Consider the following 19958-nt stretch of genomic DNA (forward strand, 5'->3'; position numbering starts at 1 on the left):
TTTTCTTTTTCATAAGGAACAAAGGAAAGAAGTTGACAAATAACTAATTTTCATGGAAAAGATATATTGCCATTATTATTTTCTTATATATTTCAATTTGATAAACACATTAAATAGTAATTTGACTTCTTCTTTTTTTAGTAAAATGAAATAAATCAGTAAATTACAAATTCAAAGACTAAACCAATCATAGCAACAAATATATGATTTTAATAAAAGTTGGCAACCTAGTTAAGTTTTTAAAGTTATAAGATATAATTAAATAATTTATACATAGATATACAGTACAATGTACATATGTAATATTCTTTTTTTTTTTTGAAGGAAATATTTCTACAAAATTATCAAAACCATAGAGATTATGTAATAATACTCCATTAATTAATTAATGAATTGAATTGTGTTGTGTTACAACTTACAATTATTCACACACACACTAATCAGTTTCTTAACGCAAAAGAGAAAGAAAGAAGAAGATAAAAAGGTATATTTATAACCGATGTTCAAAAACCCTAAATCGCGTTCTCAAATCTGCCGCCGCCGCCATCATTGATCCAGGTATTGCTCTATCTCTGACTCTTCACGTGATTCGTTCTACTCTCTCCTCTTCGCTGATCCATTCGATTTCTATACTCAAATCGTGTTTTAGTACATCATAGTTTCAAGCATTCTGATTCTCTCTAGCCAAGTTTTGTTTTTTTTGGTTCATCAATCACTTTTCTTGCGATTGAATCCAAAAAGTCTAAGAATTTTGTTTAGTTAGGGTATGTAGATAAGGTTTGTAATCACAAAATTCGATCTTTCTGGTTTTGACAGTTATGGATTCGAGTTACTCTGATTCTCGTCCCATGTTTGTGCAATCACCTTATGGTGGTTGGAATCAAAACCAGATGATGGATTCAACGGTTAATCCAATGAACAATGAACAAGGGGACTTGCATTCTCTATCTGAATCACAATCACAATCTTCTCAGCAGTTACAACAGCAGCCTTCATTGAAAAGGCCAAGACTTGCTGATGATAACGTCTTTAACCTTCCGACTTCGTCTTTTCCTCCTCCTACTCCTACGAGTAGCAATCCTTGGATGGTTCCATCGTTGAACCCTCCTCCTCCTGTGAACAAAGGGACGGCTAATATATTCTACAAGACTAGAATGTGTGCAAAATTCAGGGCAGGGACTTGTAGGAATGGAGAACTCTGCAATTTTGCTCATGGAATTGAGGATTTGAGGCAGCCTCCGTCTAATTGGCAGGAGATTGTTGGACCTCCTGCTCAAGATAGGGACAGAGAGAGGGAGAGGGAGAGAGAGAGGGAGAGGGAGAGGGAAAGGGAAAGACCGGTTTTGGCGCCTGTTGGGAATAATAATCGGGAAGATGATCAAAAGATAATCTTGAGGATGAAGCTTTGCAGGAAGTTTTGTTTCGGGGAAGAGTGTCCTTATGGGGACAGGTGCAATTTCATTCATGAGGAACTATCAAAGTTTCGTGAGGATTCAGGGAAATTGAGAGAGACCTCGGTTATAAGTGTTGGTACAACTGCTGCTGATCAACCATCTGTTGATAATGGTACTGCTTTTAGTCATATGGAAGTAGTAAATAGGCAAGGAAGCATCCCGGTACCTGCACCTATGAGCAATGGTGGTGTTGTCAAGACTGTGTACTGGAAGACGAGGTTATGCATGAAGTTTGAGATCACAGGTCAATGCCCTTTTGGCGATAAGTGTCACTTTGCTCATGGACAAGCAGGTATGTTAGCGGAACATGTATCTTTGTTTACATGACCTTATGTTATGGTATCCTTGTATAGTTTTGCAAGTCCTGTGTATTGGATACTACTATATCTGAATTGTATATCTTCTAAACTATTTGTGGATTGTCTGTGAACTACTGTTTCTAATTTGGCTATTGATTATGAAATTGCAGAGTTGCATAACTCTGTTGGAAGGGTAGAAGGTGAAGCTGTGAACGCAGTAGCATCCGTGAGTAAACAAACAGTGGTACCTGCGAATGAATCTTTTGCAATGAAACCAACTGCACAAGTAATAGCAGATTCTTCTGGTCTAAACGAAGAAGGGCGGCGAAAGAAGTGTTTACTCAAGTGGAGCGACTCCAAGAAAATTAACCGAATCTATGGAGACTGGATCGATGATCTACCGGTGGGTCAAAAGTCGACGAAACCAGTAGAGAGCTGAGTTTTTATAAGGCTGGTTCCATTTGTCTTCCTTCTTTGTCTTTTGAATGATCAAAAGTGATAAGCCTTTGGTCTAAAATTTTGAAGAGTAGTAGAACACTCTCTCTTTTATTTGATTTCATTTTAGCAATTCTTTGATTCGCTATTAGTTTAGAATTTCCCTTTTGTTGCAATCTTTTTATTACATACACAAAAAGTGGCTTGGTTCACTAATAGCATCATATTCATCTTAATTTGTTTCCTTCCTTTGGCTTCGAATTTGGTTAATATATGGATAGTTTTCGTATTTCGGTGGCCCTCTAATGTTCTAACAAATCGGATGCCTAACTAATAGAGTGAGTTCACGAGCGTCAAGCTAGTTAAACAGATGTAAAAAGTGATTTACTAAACCACTTAAACCGATTTGTGAAATGACTCAGACTCGGACGGTAGGCATTTGTTGTTTGGATACTCTAATTTAAATGGTTTAGTGGTGCTGATGATTTATACATTCTCTCTTATATAATCCTTTCATAATACAGTAGATTAACCTCTATAAATTAATACTCGGTAAATTAATAACATCTATAAATTAATAAATTTCTCTGGTCCCAAGTTGGGACTAATGTAATTTTGGACACTATTCAATAAAATAATAAATTAATAATTTTTCTAAAAATCCCATCTAAAAATATAGTCCCATCAATATCATAAATTAATAATCAAATAAACTAGTATATATATATATATATATCTAAGAAAATCTAGTGAAATATGAATCTATTATTTTTTGTTTGTTCTTGAATTTGCATTCTTGTTGGAGAACATCTCTAATCTTTCTGACTACATCAAAAACTTCTAGTGTTATCTTCTCAAATCGCATCCAAAAATTGTAAAGAGTTCTTGACGCGATAATTGTTTCTTTACGTGTAACTGGTTCTAAAGGTACCGTCATATCTTCTTCAACTTCATCATCACCTTGAAAAATAGTATCAGTAATTTCTTCTAAACTCTGAATTTCTGATAAAAAATTCTCTTCATAAATTAATATTTTATTAATTTATCGATAAATTAAAATCTCTATAAATTAATAAAATTTTATGGTCCCGACTTTTTTAATTTATAGAGGTTCTACTGGATATACATAGTTGTTAAGAAAATACGAAAGCTTATGGTAAGGTTCATCGTATTCGCATGCAAACAAAATCATGGAATTATATCATCATTTTTTCTTAGTATTTAATTCTAAACTACGAATAATGCAGAACAATCCATTTAACAAAGAGACCACATACACGGATTGTTTAAGGGTTAATTGCACTCACACCCACTTTGGGTTCAACTTGTTGCACCCACACCTACTTTACATATTTGGTATACTTTGTTAACTTTTTAGTTTAGGTGTCATTGTTAGTTGGACAATTTTGTCCCTCTTTTCTTTCTCTCCTCAATTTCTCTATTTTTCTCTTTTTTTGTTATTAACACTTTAAATGGTTATCATAAAACAAATTATATATACAATATGTTATGATTATATATTTTCTACATGTTAAGATACATATTGCTATATTTTTGACAAATAATATATCCACAAATAGTTATCCATGTGGACAAATATCGTATCCACAAATTGCACTATAACCCCATATGTTTCGATATGGATATATTGTCATAGTCACCTGAATTGATGTGTATTACTTCTATTCTGTATGAAGAAAAACAAGTAACTATCTATTAACAATACTGCAATTGACTATCCACTTATCATTGAACAAATGTTCAACGACAAATAGATACGATATTTGTCCATATGGATAACTATTTGTGGATACAATATTTGTGGATACATTATTTATCAAACTTATCCAAATGGATAACCCAGATCGAATTTCATATAATCTAAAGTGATAAGGAAAAAGATCTAAAGATTTCACCTTCTCTAGATTTCCACCATTATTGGAATGATTTTTAAAAACTTTAGAAAAAGAATGTGAGAGAGAAACATAAATAAGCTTTTCTCTTTCAATAGATGAGCAAAAGTAAAACAATGAAAAAGAAGATGTATTGTTTGGTTGAATAATTGAGAGAGAGATAGAGAGGGATAGAAAAAGAGAGAAAAAATAGAAGGGGTTATAAGAAGTGAAGGGTAATATGTAATTAAACTTGAGAAAAGTATATAAATAGTAGAAAGTGGATGTAAATATTAATACTTTTAGAGAAAGTTGGCGTGGGTGTAAAATTCCCATTGTTTAATGCCCACCGATCTTTTTGGTTTGTTTCCCTACAAAACAATACTATAATAAGCATTTCATACTAACGGCTTAATTAAAGTGATTTAATCATATTGGCTGTATACTTTAGTTTTATAATATCTTTGGTAATTTCGTCCATATAGTTTGTAATCCTAGCTTTATTCTATTCTTTTTATAGAAATCACACAAAATAATATGGGCCCTCAAATTATTTTTTTTCGTAACGTCTCCTTTACTATTCCCCACTTCTCCAATTTTTATTAACTTTTTCTTTCTTTTTTTTCCCTATTGTTTTGTACTCTTTTTCAACACGACATGATGGGTAATTAAAGAGCTGTTGTAGGTAGTAGTAGTAAAAAACTAAAAACTGTCGGTGGACACTGGAGACTGGAGAGCACTTAAAGAATCCTATGGCCCTCCCCCTTATAAATAAATAAGAATTAAGAAAAGTGAAAGATAGTAATAATACTTGTCTTGTTAGTGACTTTGTTGATTATCTAACTATATGATTAATCATATACTTTTATTTTCTCATAAATAATGAAAGTAGGTAGAAACAATTTTCTAGACCTAATATTTTTCATATATTTTAGGTCAACTCTTCCATATCTGGTTTCTATTATAAACTAAACATTGGTAAAATAGATTTTCTACTTGTGGAATTTTTCGTCAAGTCATCATTCACTTGTTTGAAAACTATGAAAAACAAAAAGGAGATGAAAGAAAACCAAGAAAAGAAGAGATGGCAAAAGTAATTAACAAAGAAAGAAGTAAATGTGAAATGTCATTGTCATTAGGTAGCACTAAAATGTCTTGTGAACATCATTTAACGCCTTAATTCATTTGCAAATACTCTTTCCAATTGTTGTTTTTCCTCCTATTATTAGTCTACTGCAAAACGAATTGATGGTTAAATTTTTTAAAATTGTAATTATTAATGGGGATAAATTATCTTCATGATGAATGATAGTACGCTTCTTTAGTAAAAAAAAAAACTAAGTAAAACAAAAATAATTTAAGCCGTTTGTTTGTTTCATCATAAAAGCTTTGTGGAGTATTATAATTTTAGAAATATACAGAACACTTTGTTACCACCTCTAGCTACTTTAATGTTCCTTTTATTTATGAGTTGAAACGTAAACAATTAATGTCAGTGTCACATAGTCACTTGATGCCTCTCTCTCCACCTTATTTACTTGTAAAAATATTCATCTCTCTTCTTTATTTCTTCTTCTCCTCTTGTTTCTTTGTTGAGGTTTTCGTTAAATACTTATTTTGTTGCAGGAGTTTTGGTCAGAAACTTGTTCAAGCTGGGAACTACATAAGACTATGTAAGATTCTTATTACATCCCTTCTCTAATTCTCAGGGTCTTGTTCTTTGATTATCCTCAGTCAAATAAAAAAGTGTTTGATTGTTGCAATTATTCATTTATATCAATGTGTTGCAGCTGAACATATCTTATAAAATCAATGGAAACAAACCAGTGGCGATCGAAGAAAAAGATAGAATCTCCTGCAGAAACACTCCAAGCTAGGTGTAGAAAAAGCGGAGGACAGGTAAACCCTTTTTTGTTTTTCTTGTAGAAATAGTCAAAGTTTGCTTTATATATTAGTAATATGTTTTCTTGAGCAAAACGTGATCGTTATCAGCTTCTGTTCTGTCTGTGTATTTTGCTTGTGAACTTCTATGGCTTAGTAAATGTCTATTTTTTTTGTTGGTCTTTAGGCACGTATGGTTCCTCCAGGAAATGGAGTTAGTAGACCCGAGAGAGCTCGAAAAAGTCTAAACAAGAAGCTAGACACTGTGGCCTTAAACACTCCTAAGAAAGATGTTCCTGTGAATCTTTATGGCGAAAAAGGTTTGGTAGATGAGATTTTCCTGGAAGATGAAGAGATGGGTCTTGAGACTGGTTTTGGGGATGGTGAGTCATCTCCTTTCTGTGGTGTATCGGATAAGCTTCTGCAGCGAATCGAGCTTCTTGGGAGAGACCATGAGTCAAAGAGACTTGATAACAGCACTTTCAGGTCAATCGATACTATGAGAAAGAGACAAGAAGAGTCGGCCGTTGATGAACTAATTGAGATGAAGACAAAGATTCAAACTTTAGCTGCGGAGAACTCTCAGCTTAAGAAGTCTCTTGTGGCGAAAGAAGAGCTTGCTGTAAGCCTACAAGAGCGTAAATTTCAGGTGGAATCAGAATTCGAAACGTTAATGAATAGATTAGATTCAACGGAGAAAGAAAACGCATTCTTGAGATATGAGTATACTGTTCTTGAGAAGGATCTCGAGGCTAAAACAGAGGAAACAGAGCATACTCGCAAGTCTATGGAGCTAACGCATAAACAACAACTTAGGAACGTGAACAAGATTGTCGAGCTTGAAGCTGAGTGCCAAAGGTTAAGACTTCAGTTTCGAAAGAAGTTTCCGGAGAGGTCTATATCCATAAGGAACGAAGGTGAAGAAAAGAAGATGGAGATGAGAAGAAGAAGCGCGAATAAGAGCGATTTGATGATGAGAGATGAAGCTCAGAACCGGAAGCTTAAGTATGATCTTTTGATGGAGCAGATTGGGAACGTTAGAGCAGAGAACAAGAATCTAATGGACATAATTATGAAGAAAAACATGGAGATCAAAGATCTTAGCCGCGGGCAGAAACCGTTAGATGCTTCAAGTTTCGATATTAGAAGCGAAAACAGTGTGATTAGCCCTTCTGGTTCCAAGGAGATGATGTTACTGATGGATGATTTTAATGAGATGGAGAAGTTAGCCATTGTGTGTACTGAGAAAAAGCCAAGAGTTGGTGATGAAAAGGAAGGATATTTTGATTGGATTCAAGTTGTTTTGAGCGCTATAACGAAGCAAGAGAGGATATCGAAACGCGGTGTTAAAGAACTCTTACAAGACATCAAGATTGCTTTAGGATGTATGGATGAAAATGATAATGCAGTGAGAAAGAATGGTGAAGACGATCCTCTTTGCATCACATGGAAATCTAGTAGCGAATCGGGTTCGATGACTAAAGATGAGATCAAAAGACATCTGAGTCTGACAAAAGCAGATGAGGTGAAGAAGATTGAATGTGATGAACTAAGATGTAAGCTTGAAGAATCAGAAGCGAAGATTAAAAACTTAGAGGCAGAGATCAAATCTTTGAGAGAGAGTAAAGAAAAGGTAGAGGCAGAGTTGGAAACGGAGAAATCGATGAAAGATGATCTTGATACAAAGATAAACATAACAAGCGCTAAGCTCAATGAGACACAGAAGAAGTTGTCTTCTCTTGAAGTTGAACTTGATTACAGAAAGAGCTGTTGTGAAGAACTCGAAGGGACTTGCATCGAGCTTCAGCTTCAGTTACAAAGGTAACTAAAACCACAATCACATCTAAATTATCAAACATTTATTACTTTTGATACAGAACATTCAACACTTTTATTTGTGTTTTTGCAGTGTTGAAACAAAGAAACCGACGCACAGAAACAAAAATGTGAGTAGAGAATCAACACTCACATACTAAAAGTACAAAAAAATTGTGTTTGATGATGATGATGATGATGATGATGATGATGGAGTGTTTGTTTGCAGGGATGGGATAGAGCTTCTGTGAAGTTATCAGAGTGTCAAGAAACGATTACCAATTTACGGAAGCAACTAAGAGCGTTATCTACAACAGAAACAAGCACAGAAAACTCCTCGTCCTACAAAGGAGAGGATGATACTACTAACAGAGTTGCTCATCATGATGGTGGTGGTAACCATTACAATGCTTTGATCGTGTACGAACCAGTGAAGGCGAAAGGCGAGAAGATGGATATGGTTCCAAGAAAGAAGCAAGGATTAGGGTTCTTGAAGAAGATGTTGTTCAGGAGGAAAAGAGTGAGCAGCAAGAAATGTCTTGCCTTGACTATATGATGAAGGAAACTAAAATAAAAGGGTTTACTAATAAGGGCTTTTTGTTTGTGTGTGTAGTGTGATTTGTGAATAGTGAAGTGAACTGCTTGTGGGTATGTTTGTGTCTCTTGAGGTATGATGAGCTTAGACTCTTTTCATAATGTGTTCAATCCAAACTTAGTTTTGATATCCAACTTAAATTATAACAAGAAACCAAGATTTGCTTTTTCTTCTTGTCAGGATATATAACATTTTAAAAACAAATTAATTACAATTGTGGATGTAAAAGAAAAAAAAATAAAATAAAAATATATACTATATATTAGATTAGAGTTTAACTTTGATTACTTTTATGTTCTTATTAACCATCTAATGATCTACACCTCATACAAACACTACTATCATATCTGAATCCAAATAATCAACAACACTAAGTACTTTATTAGGTAGCAGATTACACAGCCACGGAACTAAGTCTAGGCCCAGTTTATTTATTTTTCTCAAGCAACGTATGTTTTGTCCAAACTACATTGAATCTTTTGGAGCTTGACTATGATTTCCAACCATTAAAGTTCCTTTTTCGGGTCCATGAAATAGAGTTATCGAAATGTTAACAAATGCTATAATAAAAATAAAACACTAAAGTATAAAAAAGAAGACAAATTAACAAAACAAAAAAACTCTACACAAAGTACAAAATACCATAATGACGTTCATTAGAAACTTATGAGCACTCAATTGGTCGATACCAATATTGTCAAATTTTTAATTAAATTTCCAGTTATATGCAAAAAAAAAGTGACCTTTAGACTAAAAAAGGAAAACAAAAGGATGACTTTATGACTTTAAGCATATCTTCCATTGGCTTCTTTTACAACTTTTCCCAACTCAAAAGGCCAATCAAATAATAAGAGATACTTAGTTACATACTTACATTACATCTCCAAAAATAAAATTAAAAAAAACCAATATATACACACACCAAAAAAAAAAAAAACCTAATTCATGGTCATAAAAAAGCTGTATATTTGATATTTTCTTCTTCACATATTTCCATCAATAACACATAAAAAAATGACCATTTTCCTACTAATTAAAAAAAAAAAAAAAATTAATTACTATGAAACAATTTAACCAAAAAAAGAAAAAAATCAAAAAGGGGCAACTTGGCTGCAAGCAAAGTCATCGGAGTTAGCGAAGGAGTTGTTGTTATGGTTGTTGTAGTCAGGCCATGAATCTCTCAGAAGCTTCAGCAACTTCTGCGCTTTCTTCTTCGCTCTCTCCGTACACTCACTCTGCACCATCAACAACAGCTGCACCACCACCCCCGCCCCCGCCGCTTCCTCCCTCCACCTCTCCTCCTCCGTACATATCGCTAACAGCGCCCCCGCCGCGTACTCCGTCGCCCGATCCGACACTCTCAGTATCGTTTTCACAAGCAAAGGCACCGTCAGAGCGTGCTCCCCGAACGCCGCGCATCCTTCAGGCGTTCGGCAGAGCAGCTCCACCGTCGCCAAGGCTCTCTCCGTGTCGCACCTGTCGAAATCCGCCGCGAGTCTGTCTATCAGAATCTCCGGCGCGCCGGCGTTGATCGCTAGGTGGCGAGTTTGTTTCGCCGAACAGAGGGAGAACAGAGCTTTGATCCCGATCTTGAGAGCTCGCCGCGACGAGATCGGGTTCCTGAGGAGATTGAGTACTCCTTCGAAGACAGACTCGTAATTCGAAAACGTTCCTTTCGGATCCTCCGATTTGGTTCCCGTCGACACGATCTCGATCAACGCCGCGGCGTTAACGCGCGTTTCGATCGAGGAGTCGAACAATAACCGGGTCAAAAACTCGACCCGACCCGGATCCGAAGATATCGAGACTAACTGGTTCGGTTCCGTGATCGGTAACATAACAAGAAGAGCTAACGACTCAGAGACCAGCTCCGACGACGTCGTTTCGGAGAACAAGATTATAACCAAAACCGCTGTAGCGTTATGAGCTGCGATCAAAACGCGGTTTTTATCAGAATCGCGTGCGAATCCACGTAAACGGCGGAGAGCGGCGGCGCGTGAGCGAACAGAGACGTGAGTTCCAGACGTAGCGGAGGCTTGGCTTAGGAGAGCACGGACAGAGGTAGGATCAGCTGGTTGTTTAGGAGTAGGGATACGTTCGACGCCGTTTGAGCGGTTAGCGACGCACCATTCTTGGATGAGACGACGGAGAGTGTGGTTAGGGATGAGAGTGAAGTCAGAGAGAGGAGCTCGTGTGACTGGACATGTTGTGTTGTTACCGATAGAGACCCATGACTCGATGCTGGCTCGGTCGTAGGTTTGGCCTGTGCAGACGGTGACGGGGTCTTGCATGAGTTCGAGTGAGATTGGACATCTGAAATGGTATGGTATTTGGATACCAAGATCCAACGGTTCTAGATTCCTAGGCATTTTAGAAGATTCAGAAACAGAACTTGAGAGAGAAGTACTTACAAAGTCTTGTGTTGAGGTAGAAGAAGAAGAACAGATTGGGTTTGAGAGAGTATGAAATAAGGAAACGAACGAAGACGAGACCTCCTTATCTGGGGGTAATGTATGAGACCCACACGTGTGCCATTTATAACTCTGTTTACCTGCTGGATTTTTAATTTAAATATAATTATGTTAGAATTCTTCATGTTAATTTTTTAATTAGAAAAGTTAACATCATTAGATGCCATCTACGTAGATATAATTTTTAGGGGAAGAAACAAAAAAAAAAGTCGCATCTTTGAAGTGAAGCTTAAGATTTATATGAATGATTTACAGTTATACTATATATCTCGTTATGATAATATATCTTACGAGATTATATTTGTGTTCTATTATTACGTTTAAATTTATTCATTTTTTTCATTTCATACGTAATTACTAGAAAAAGTTGAAAGTTTGTTAGACTGTTCAAATCAAATGCGTCTAAATTTGAAAATGTTTATAAGAAACAACAACATCATACCCCTGTTTAGCCTTTACATATATAAACATTTTGAAACAAAGTAAAGTTCACTGCGTGACGATGCATTATGTATCAATGAAAATATAGTTAGAACGTAGATATTTGTTTTCTAATTAATTTCCACATAAATTATAAGGATAACGAACGAATCAGAATTCGATCTATCTACAAATCAACAATTATGAAGAATCATGACGTTCAAAACTTTTTTCAACCGCAAGCTTCAAGTTAAGATCGCTTTTTAATCACTACCCACAACCACCAAAAGCCATTGTTATGTCTATATATCAAGAAAACAGGATCTAGATTTATTGTGTGATGTAGATTTTGTTTGCTATAAATAATAGAGAATTTTGGTCAAACTTAAAACCAGTGAATTGCGAAAGACTAGGAGCGAAGTTGGACCTACACACACAAAGACAAGTTCCACTTACTTGTGTTAACATCAAAGGCCGTGATAAATATAAATCACCCGTAATAATACAACCAAATCTTTAAGCTCTTGACTGTTTTTTCTTTTACGGCAAAAACTTTGACTCGTTTTATTTCACGTATGCTATGAATACCACTTCTTTTTGCACGCATCTTTCAATGCCTATCGCTTTAATCTTACACTTGCTTGTTTTTTCTTTTACTTAAGCTAGGATTCTTTGAGAGTTTTTTCTTTTCCTCCATATTATTTCTTTTATGATATAAAATTTTACACAATTAAATAGAAAATATTTGCAATCACAATTATAATTTTGTTTTAATCAAATGTTTTAAGAATAATTGGTAGGGATAAAAAAATCTTGAAAGAGAAGGGATTTTTATCTTCGTTTTTACAACTTCAAGGCCATAATTACACATAATTCTACAAAACTAGGGGACAAAAGTTGTCATCGATTAGCTGGTCGATATAGTCTCCATTTCATATGAGTCAAATACTAGTTACTAGTAGTCATTATCTTTTTAGCTCATTTCTTCTAAGCATTTGAGCAGTTAGTCAAGGACTATATATATTTTAGTAGTCAAGACTCGAAAGTCGAAACCATAGATCGATTTTGATATGGCGCTTGAAAATTTAGACTTCACTCAATTATTATTTCGTTTAAGAAACACAAAACATTCAAAGTAGTGAAATTTAAGATAAGTTGATGTGTTGGCTTTAAGTAGGATCGAAACTTCAACGATAACTTTTTCCTAGACTTTTGACATAAGTGCCGTGGAAAAAATATTACTGCTATCGGTTAAAAAAAATGAAACTAGCTAATATAATCACATTTTATAAAATAATATATCGCAGCTTCACCACAACATAGCTTACACAAGGTGAAGTCTTTATCAATATACTTTGGTTTTGGTTTTAATATTTTTAACAAATTGTATACATAGAGAGTTTATTGGTTACTGCAAATTTAATATTAGACGATAATTTTCTTTTTTGTCAACTAGTATATTGATAAATAATTAAATATAATAATGAAAACGGGGTTTACAGCGTATTTTTCACGTTGTTCAATATACTCATAAGTCGTAAATAACTTGATAAGATAGATATAAGTCCCATAATGTGAACTCTTCAAATATGATAATTTGAGTTTTAGTTGATTTTAATTTATCTTAATATTTTTGAATTATATTTTTGTGTCATCATCTCTTATTTTTGTATCCAAACAAATATCAAATAAATTATTTACAATTCTTACAACCAAACACAATCATTTTTTTATTTGATAATATTAATTTCCTAAAAACTATCTACCTAATTTAAATCAATATATTAGACTAAAATATAATTCTCCTTGCATTTTTATTTAATCTTATATTTAATTATTTTAATTATTATTTAATACATAAAGTTAATAAAATTTTAGATTTTTTTTAGCATATGATGTGATTTGAATTTTTATAAACGGTATATATTTTAAAATTTTTCTTAGGATATTTATAACCAAACAAGTATATTCACATATAGAGCTCGAAATACATTTTTAAAGTACAATAGGATACCATCACTTTTTGGCTTTTTGCCAACTTCGGGTCAGATTTTTAACTAAAATTATAAGCGATTCAATTATCCGGATCCTCCTTAAGATTACCGAATATTTTGGGCTGGTTTTTAATCCATAGCGTACTTATTTACATCCAATTAATGTCAATTAATGTCCATTGTATATTAGGAAAAATCTAATTTACATGCCGAATTTTTTGGGCTAAGTTTGACAAAAAAAATTGATAACACAAATTCTGTAATCACATCTCTAAAATATAGCAACTAATTCAAGATGAACACATCTTAGGAAATATCTAATTTGCATTTAATAAACGATTACATTTTTGCTAAGTTCTTATTAGCTTGTACACTATTAATCCAATAATATCAATTGAGAATCAAAATAAGAATATGTCATATCATTCATTTCTAAATCATAACTAACCAAATCATAAAATGTATATTCTCAACTTGCGAATCAAGAGTTTATACAAAACCTATCTACAACCGTTAACAATATATATATATATAGATGCAAGTCACCATCGACTACAAACACCACAAAACTATTACAGTATCACAAAACTATTACAATATCATATCAACAAAATAATAGATCGTGGTGTACCACGGGTAAAATCTAATAACTTTACTATAATCTATATGCATTTGATGTCCACTCTTTTTTTTTTTCTTTTGTTGTTGTCAATTGAGGGTTATGTTGTTATCCAAAGGGAAATTATCGTACGAAGACAATTATTCCACGACAAATACATCGAAATCAAAATAAATCCGGGAGGTGGACTTGGACCTTAATATTTCCGATCCTTTGTCTACTTTTAATTTACCCTTTAAAAAAAAAAAAAATTGCAGACATCAAAAGGGCAGAATCTGCCTGTCTTTGCATTGTCCTCATCGGAACAACAACTAATTAAGAAGCTTTTTAATGTGCATTTTTGTTTCTGTGTCTGTTTTTTTGTCCAATGCATTTGTCTAATCCTCTCCCAGTGAAAACAAAAGCATCTCTCACCACAAAGGAAAACAACAACTATATATATAATTGTTTTGAAGTATCAAAAATTTGGTACGTTGCATTTACCAATGCTGGAATTGTTAAATGTATCTTTTGAAACCATAGTTCAGATTTCAAATATTGTCGTTGTATAATACAAGTTACAACGATTGTTAGCAAAAAAAAAAAAAAAAAAAAAAAGTGATTAAGATCTCTATGGCTTGATCAATATCAATATATATGTTCCTTACTGGAAAAAAATATATTCATCAGCCAAACAAAACAAATTCTATTTTATTTATATATAGCGGATCAAAATAATATTTATCTACCACTCAATTTGTCACACGTAAATAATATCAAACCTAAAATAGAAGCTTTCATTTCACGTAAAATATATTTGCAGTTCTCATGTTGGCTAACTGATTTGAGTGCACACCATAGTGATACGTGTTTTTATATAATTTGATGGCAAAATTTGTGACATTATTAGTCCCTAAGTTCGTCCAGACACGATGTATGAATAAATTTGATAAAGATAATTGGCATGGTGGTCTCATGCATGTTGTAATGGAGCGAGTCAAAGGTCAAAGAAAGAAGACAGGAGTGTTTCGAAGCTGGTCCAGCTTCGTCCTCTCCTACCTCGTTTTTGTTTTCTTCTTTTGTTTAATTTTTCTTTATTTTGAAGGCTAATCCGATCCGATCCGAATGGATTTTATTTTTTTGGTACGACCAATTTGATTTCTAAAAACAAACTTATTATATTTTCATCGAGTTAAGAATAGTGCTTCGATTCACTATCCCTTATATATGATATATTTTGATAACTCATTGCGAATCGTGATTTTTCCACTTCTACATTATTGTACAATTGATATTATGATATTGTCTTCTAGCCCTTTGGTACATATGTTTAGTAGTAAGTTCTCACAAAAACATAATATAAAATACATACCACACACGTATGACGTAGCTGTAGTGTTATGAGAATCAATTAGGTAATGCTTGATTATAATTACATCCTATATTCCAAGTAGGTAAGTCATGGAGAATTTGTTCATTTGCTCGATACGTATCCTTTATCCTCTCATAGTGAAGAAATGAGTGGAACCACAAGAATTTTAATACATTTTTTAAGTATATTTCTCTGGATAAAGACAACGAGAGATTTAACGTTTTACATGCTAACCAATCAGAATTGACAATAGGAACGAGTAGTTTCCATAGTAGAGAAATCCAAACGACGTTGTAAAAAACGAGTTTGAGAGGAAGTGAGTTACACGCGGGCGTGAATGAAACAGTGGGCGCCTCTTCACGACGCTACTGTCTCCAGTCAACCCTGCACTGTCGTTGTTGCACGTGCTTCTCTCTTTTCCCACACGTGCTTCCCAGCTCATTCTCTCTGTTAATATGTATTCTTTTTATATTTTATGCTCCAATAACATAAATATTCCGAAAACAACAATACATGTAAACAAATAAAAACAATATTCGAAACCATTACACCAATTTTTTTCTTTTCCTTTTAAAATGGATTTGATTCCCAAATTCCTAACAATTACTGCCACTCTCGGGGATAAGTTCAGATGCTTTTTTATGTTATTTTTGTTTCGATGTGTTAGCCTTTTTATCCAATGGAGTTCATTTGCTTCGTTTGTACTTTTATTCTTTATTCTCTCTCTATATTTTTAGATACAAAGAAACAAGACGATGCATGCATGAACGTTATACATTATCTTATCATAGTGATTAGATTTAATAAGTAGAGCATCACGGAAACAATGGTTAATCTAATTTTTCCAATAAACTCGGTTACATGTGATTTAAATCATAATTAATTATGTCATTAAGAATTTTAGAACACCGCCGATTTAACTTAATTAGATATATAATGCCGTGGACGTCCATGGCGAACGTACCTTTATGTTTTGGACAAAAGTAAATTATTGAGATTAGTACTAGTTTATTACGTACTATTGCTAACTTGTGACTTTGATATTAAACATATAGCAAATTCGCATTAATGTTGCGTACAAAGATTTAGACCCCATTTCTATTTTCCATCGGAAAAATGTATTTTGATTTGATTTACACCTGCTTACGGTCTTATTTTGCTTGAAACGTAAATACGTAATCCGTTTCTATTAGATGAAGCTAAGTAGGCAATTTACATGTTTAGTAACATACTATCATTTAATGTTTTTAAAATGAAACATTATATAAAAATGATTTATATAAACGCCATAGTTTGATAAAAAACACTTGATTGTTTGTTTTTTTTGTTTGTTAAAATGTATTTTGTTGTTGTTGTGAAACACTAGAATGTTCTGTTTCGAAAATTAAATATTAGAATTTAACATGTTAATATTAAACCAAAGAAACAAAGCAAAAAAATTTTTTTTGCTTTGTTTCTTGACTAATAGAAGTGGGAAAAAAGAAAGAAGCAAAGCAATGGACCCCTAGTATCTATGCGATTATCATGTTGGCGATAGTTAGAACTTAGTTAGAATCAAAAGAAGTACAGAAAGAAGTACTGGCCCAATATATAGACTAATAGAAGTGGTGGCCAAATTGTAATTAACGGTATCGTGACTGGATCAGAAGTATATATTTTGCAATTGGGCTCATGGAATAAGATAAATATAAGAAGTTTGGAGTCTCACGGTCTCTCTGGCATGGCTTAGTTAGCGATGAGATTAGAGAAAAAAAAGACATTACGAACAAAAATAGAAAAGTCAATGTTTTGAATGCCTTGTAAACCATAAGGCTTTCTATTTTGGGTTTAGATAGTGATCAATAATTCCAAAGACAGCCAAGAGCATCGACCGCATGACCGCATTGCATTGTCCGTAACCGCGTATATTCGCTAAACAACCTAAATTCAACAAAACCAAGTAACTGTACGAGATGATAAAGCTCTTATTGTTCTGTCTTACTATTAAGCCGTTTTCCCTATAAACTTCGAAACAAGGATATTTTAGATATTTTTTTTCTTTTCCTTTTGATGAATACAATTTTCTATTCTTTAAAAAATAAAAACGATAAATAAATCAAAATTAGTTTGTAACTAACATTACTTCGTATTCAATGATTATCCTTTTCTTCGTCTTCGTCTGACCATTAGATGAAGACGAGTTGTTGTTACCTTAATTTTTTAGAAAACAATTAAATTCGGTATGCTAGTTATAATAACTTTGTTTCACGTTGTCCGGCCATTTTTGTCTGATGACGTTTGCCTACGGATGATCTTATCTAACTATCCTTTTCTCTTCCATGCTTGTACACCATCACAAAAGAACTGTTCAACATTTATTAGACTGATTACATTCTCTTGGAGACGCAAATGACATCATAATAATTATACTTAGAGAAAACATAAACAATAACATAACCAAAGCCAATGAGTTTAATTCTTCTTGACTTCCCGGATTTTGTAAAGACTATGTGGTTCTATAATTTACCCCGAATTATTAAGCAACTATTATGTTTAGAAAATTGAGATGAACTGACCTTATCCCAATCTTAAAAATAATTAATAAAGAAAGACATATAATCAATTTGTTTTTTAGACTCTTGCCATATTTTATTTAATCATATATAGTGTGGATCTGTGTGGTTAAACCAAAATAAAAAAAAAAAAAAAAAAAAAAGAGTGTGCTAACGGATGCTGCATTCATTGATTTAGAACATCAAATACCCAACCATATTTCAAAAGGGCTTTGATTTTAATATGAATGAACGATTCAAGCTTCAATCGAATATCGTAGCATACATATAGTAGCTGCAAAAAAAAAAAAAAATACATAATTCAGACTATTCAGTTAAAACTTTAAAGATATTTAAAAGTCGAAACTTCTATTTAGTTACCTCATAAAGCCAACACAAAATACAGTATATACTTAACTTAAATACTGTATTATTAAAGCATAGTCAGAGACACTAAAAGCTCGTGGCCGGTGAGATATAAAATGAAGAATGCTAACCCCAATAAAATCATCTCAATTTCCACTACGTCGCCTCTTAAATACTAGTAGCTATTAAAGTTTGTAGATAATGTATGATATTTGGTTAAACAAAGACATATGATGATGTCTTCAGAAACGACGATTACATACAAAGACATATGATGATCGGCTCTGATTCGTAACTACGTTTAAACAAGGCGGTTAGAAAATTATGAGCGGTTGTAGAGAAAACGGTTCAAAACAAAGGTTAAAGATAGCAGAGAGAAAAGATGGTGCAGTTAAAGAGAAAAGTTGAGTATTTAGTTTGATTGTTAACATTATAGCGGTTGAATAATATAAATTATAATCATTAGTTTAGTTAGAAAATAAAAAATTAGAATAAAAAATTGTTATTTAATTCATAATATGAAATATAAACATAGTTAAAAAAAATGTTAAAATGCTAAATAATTAGTTTTGTCATTATGATAATAGATTATAATATTAAAATTCATAAATTATTTAAAAAATTGTAATAAATTAGAAAAAATGTAATTTATACTACAAATTCTAAAAACTATTAAAAAATTAAAATCATTATCTAATTCATAATAAGAAATATTAATATAGTTAAATGAGAATTTTTATAATAGAAAAAAACTACTTTTATCATTAGCGTTGAAATTTACATATTTATCTCCGATCAGCCCATAATATATCAGCAATTTGTAAGAAGCACACATATATAAGATAAATAGAGAAATTTTTTGTTGATGTTTCTTTTCAATAATGTTTTTCTATTAAATAAAAAGCTTAAAAAAATTCCTGAAAAGTATGAGTAAAATCAGATTATATTTACTATTTTTTTTATTTTGTCAGATAAAAAGAATCCAACGTCAAAAAAAAAAAAAAAATACCAAAATAAAAGCTTTGTAAATTTTAAACCCCACCAAACATTGGTTTCATCGAGTGACTTAAGTTGGTGTTTGCAACCACTAAAAGCAATGTTCAAGAAAGCGCTAGGCGTTCACTAGGCGGTGATCCAACGCCTAGCGCCTAGAACGCCTAATCGGAATCTAGACGGTTTTAGGCGGTTTAGGCGTTTACACTATAAACTAATATATATATGATATTATATACATAATTATACAAAATATATATAAGAATAATAAAAATATTAAATCAAAAACAAAACAATAGATAAAAATATTATTTCAATTCATTTTAAATAATATATTAAACATCTATAATTATGTTTATAGAAATAAAGCTTATAAACTTTAAATTTGTACAATTAAAATTTTAAAAATACACTAAAATGATGATACTACAATTTTAGGCGGTCAAAGCGGTTGTTTAGGTGGTGCATAGCGCTTAGCGCCTAAACGGGGCGGAGGCGGACGCCTAGAACGCTTTTTTGAACACTAACTAAAAAGTAAGATTTAACCAATTTTTTCAACCAAAATCTCCAACCAAGATGTCTAACCACTATCTCAAAATGATATGTTGATTAGTGATCATAGGGATGGTTGTTTGCAAACGACCTTAATTAGTGATACTAATGAGAGCCAATGTAAGAGTCTAATAGAAACTAAAGTCTTAGGACGAAGAGTTCCTCGTTATTATTTTTTTTTAAAAATCGTCCTCGTTTTTTTTTTAAAAAAAAAATCGAAATTATATAAGAGTTTTTAAGATGCAAGCAACAAACAATAAAAAAATAAAAAAATGTAAATGGACTATTTC

At 32.7% G+C, this 19958-nt stretch overlaps 2 protein-coding genes and 1 pseudogene across 4 annotated transcripts; 2 read left to right on the plus strand and 1 right to left on the minus strand.

Moving 5' to 3' along the window:
• The first annotated feature begins 281 nt into the window (after window positions 1-281).
• LOC104784321 (zinc finger CCCH domain-containing protein 39) lies at window positions 282-2424 on the plus strand. The gene is made up of 3 exons (XM_010509368.3): window positions 282-558; window positions 817-1746; window positions 1924-2424. The coding sequence occupies exons 2-3, from the start codon at window positions 819-821 to the stop codon at window positions 2190-2192; spliced, it is 1197 nt and encodes a 398-aa protein (XP_010507670.1). The 5' UTR covers window positions 282-558; window positions 817-818; the 3' UTR covers window positions 2193-2424.
• A 2866-nt stretch (window positions 2425-5290) lies between these two features.
• Window positions 5291-8537, plus strand: LOC104784332 (uncharacterized). 2 transcript variants are annotated; one of them, XM_010509381.3, is made up of 6 exons: window positions 5291-5620; window positions 5707-5753; window positions 5871-5979; window positions 6149-7782; window positions 7871-7907; window positions 8006-8537. In XM_010509381.3, exons 3-6 carry the CDS (start codon window positions 5893-5895, stop codon window positions 8330-8332), a joined length of 2085 nt encoding a protein of 694 aa, XP_010507683.2. In that variant the 5' UTR covers window positions 5291-5620; window positions 5707-5753; window positions 5871-5892; the 3' UTR covers window positions 8333-8537. The 2 variants fall into 2 exon arrangements, with proteins under 2 accessions (XP_010507683.2, XP_010507677.2); XM_010509375.2 differs by having other exon boundaries at window positions 5496-5753.
• A 610-nt stretch (window positions 8538-9147) lies between these two features.
• LOC104784347 (U-box domain-containing protein 25 pseudogene) lies at window positions 9148-11150 on the minus strand (annotated as a pseudogene). Its single transcript, XR_015559759.1, has one exon. The product of XR_015559759.1 is annotated as a U-box domain-containing protein 25 pseudogene (transcript).
• Window positions 11151-19958: the final 8808 nt, after the last annotated feature.

The sequence above is a fragment of the Camelina sativa genome, chromosome 1 (genome assembly GCF_030686135.1).
Source record: "Camelina sativa cultivar CO46 ecotype springtype chromosome 1, ASM3068613v1".
In the NCBI taxonomy this organism is placed as follows: Eukaryota; Viridiplantae; Streptophyta; class Magnoliopsida; order Brassicales; family Brassicaceae; genus Camelina; species Camelina sativa.

Excerpts from the sequence above, each read along its gene's own strand:
- LOC104784332 (XM_010509381.3), top strand. The coding sequence starts at position 5,893 with ATGGAAACAAACCAGTGGCGATCGAAGAAAAAGATAGAATCTCCTGCA. Across the intron at positions 7,783-7,870 it reads CTTCAGCTTCAGTTACAAAG|TGTTGAAACAAAGAAACCGA; the intron begins GTAACTAAAACC and ends GTGTTTTTGCAG. Across the intron at positions 7,908-8,005 it reads CGACGCACAGAAACAAAAAT|GGATGGGATAGAGCTTCTGT; the intron begins GTGAGTAGAGAA and ends GTTTGTTTGCAG.
- LOC104784321 (XM_010509368.3), top strand. The coding sequence starts at position 819 with ATGGATTCGAGTTACTCTGATTCTCGTCCCATGTTTGTGCAATCACCT. Across the intron at positions 1,747-1,923 it reads CTTTGCTCATGGACAAGCAG|AGTTGCATAACTCTGTTGGA; the intron begins GTATGTTAGCGG and ends ATGAAATTGCAG.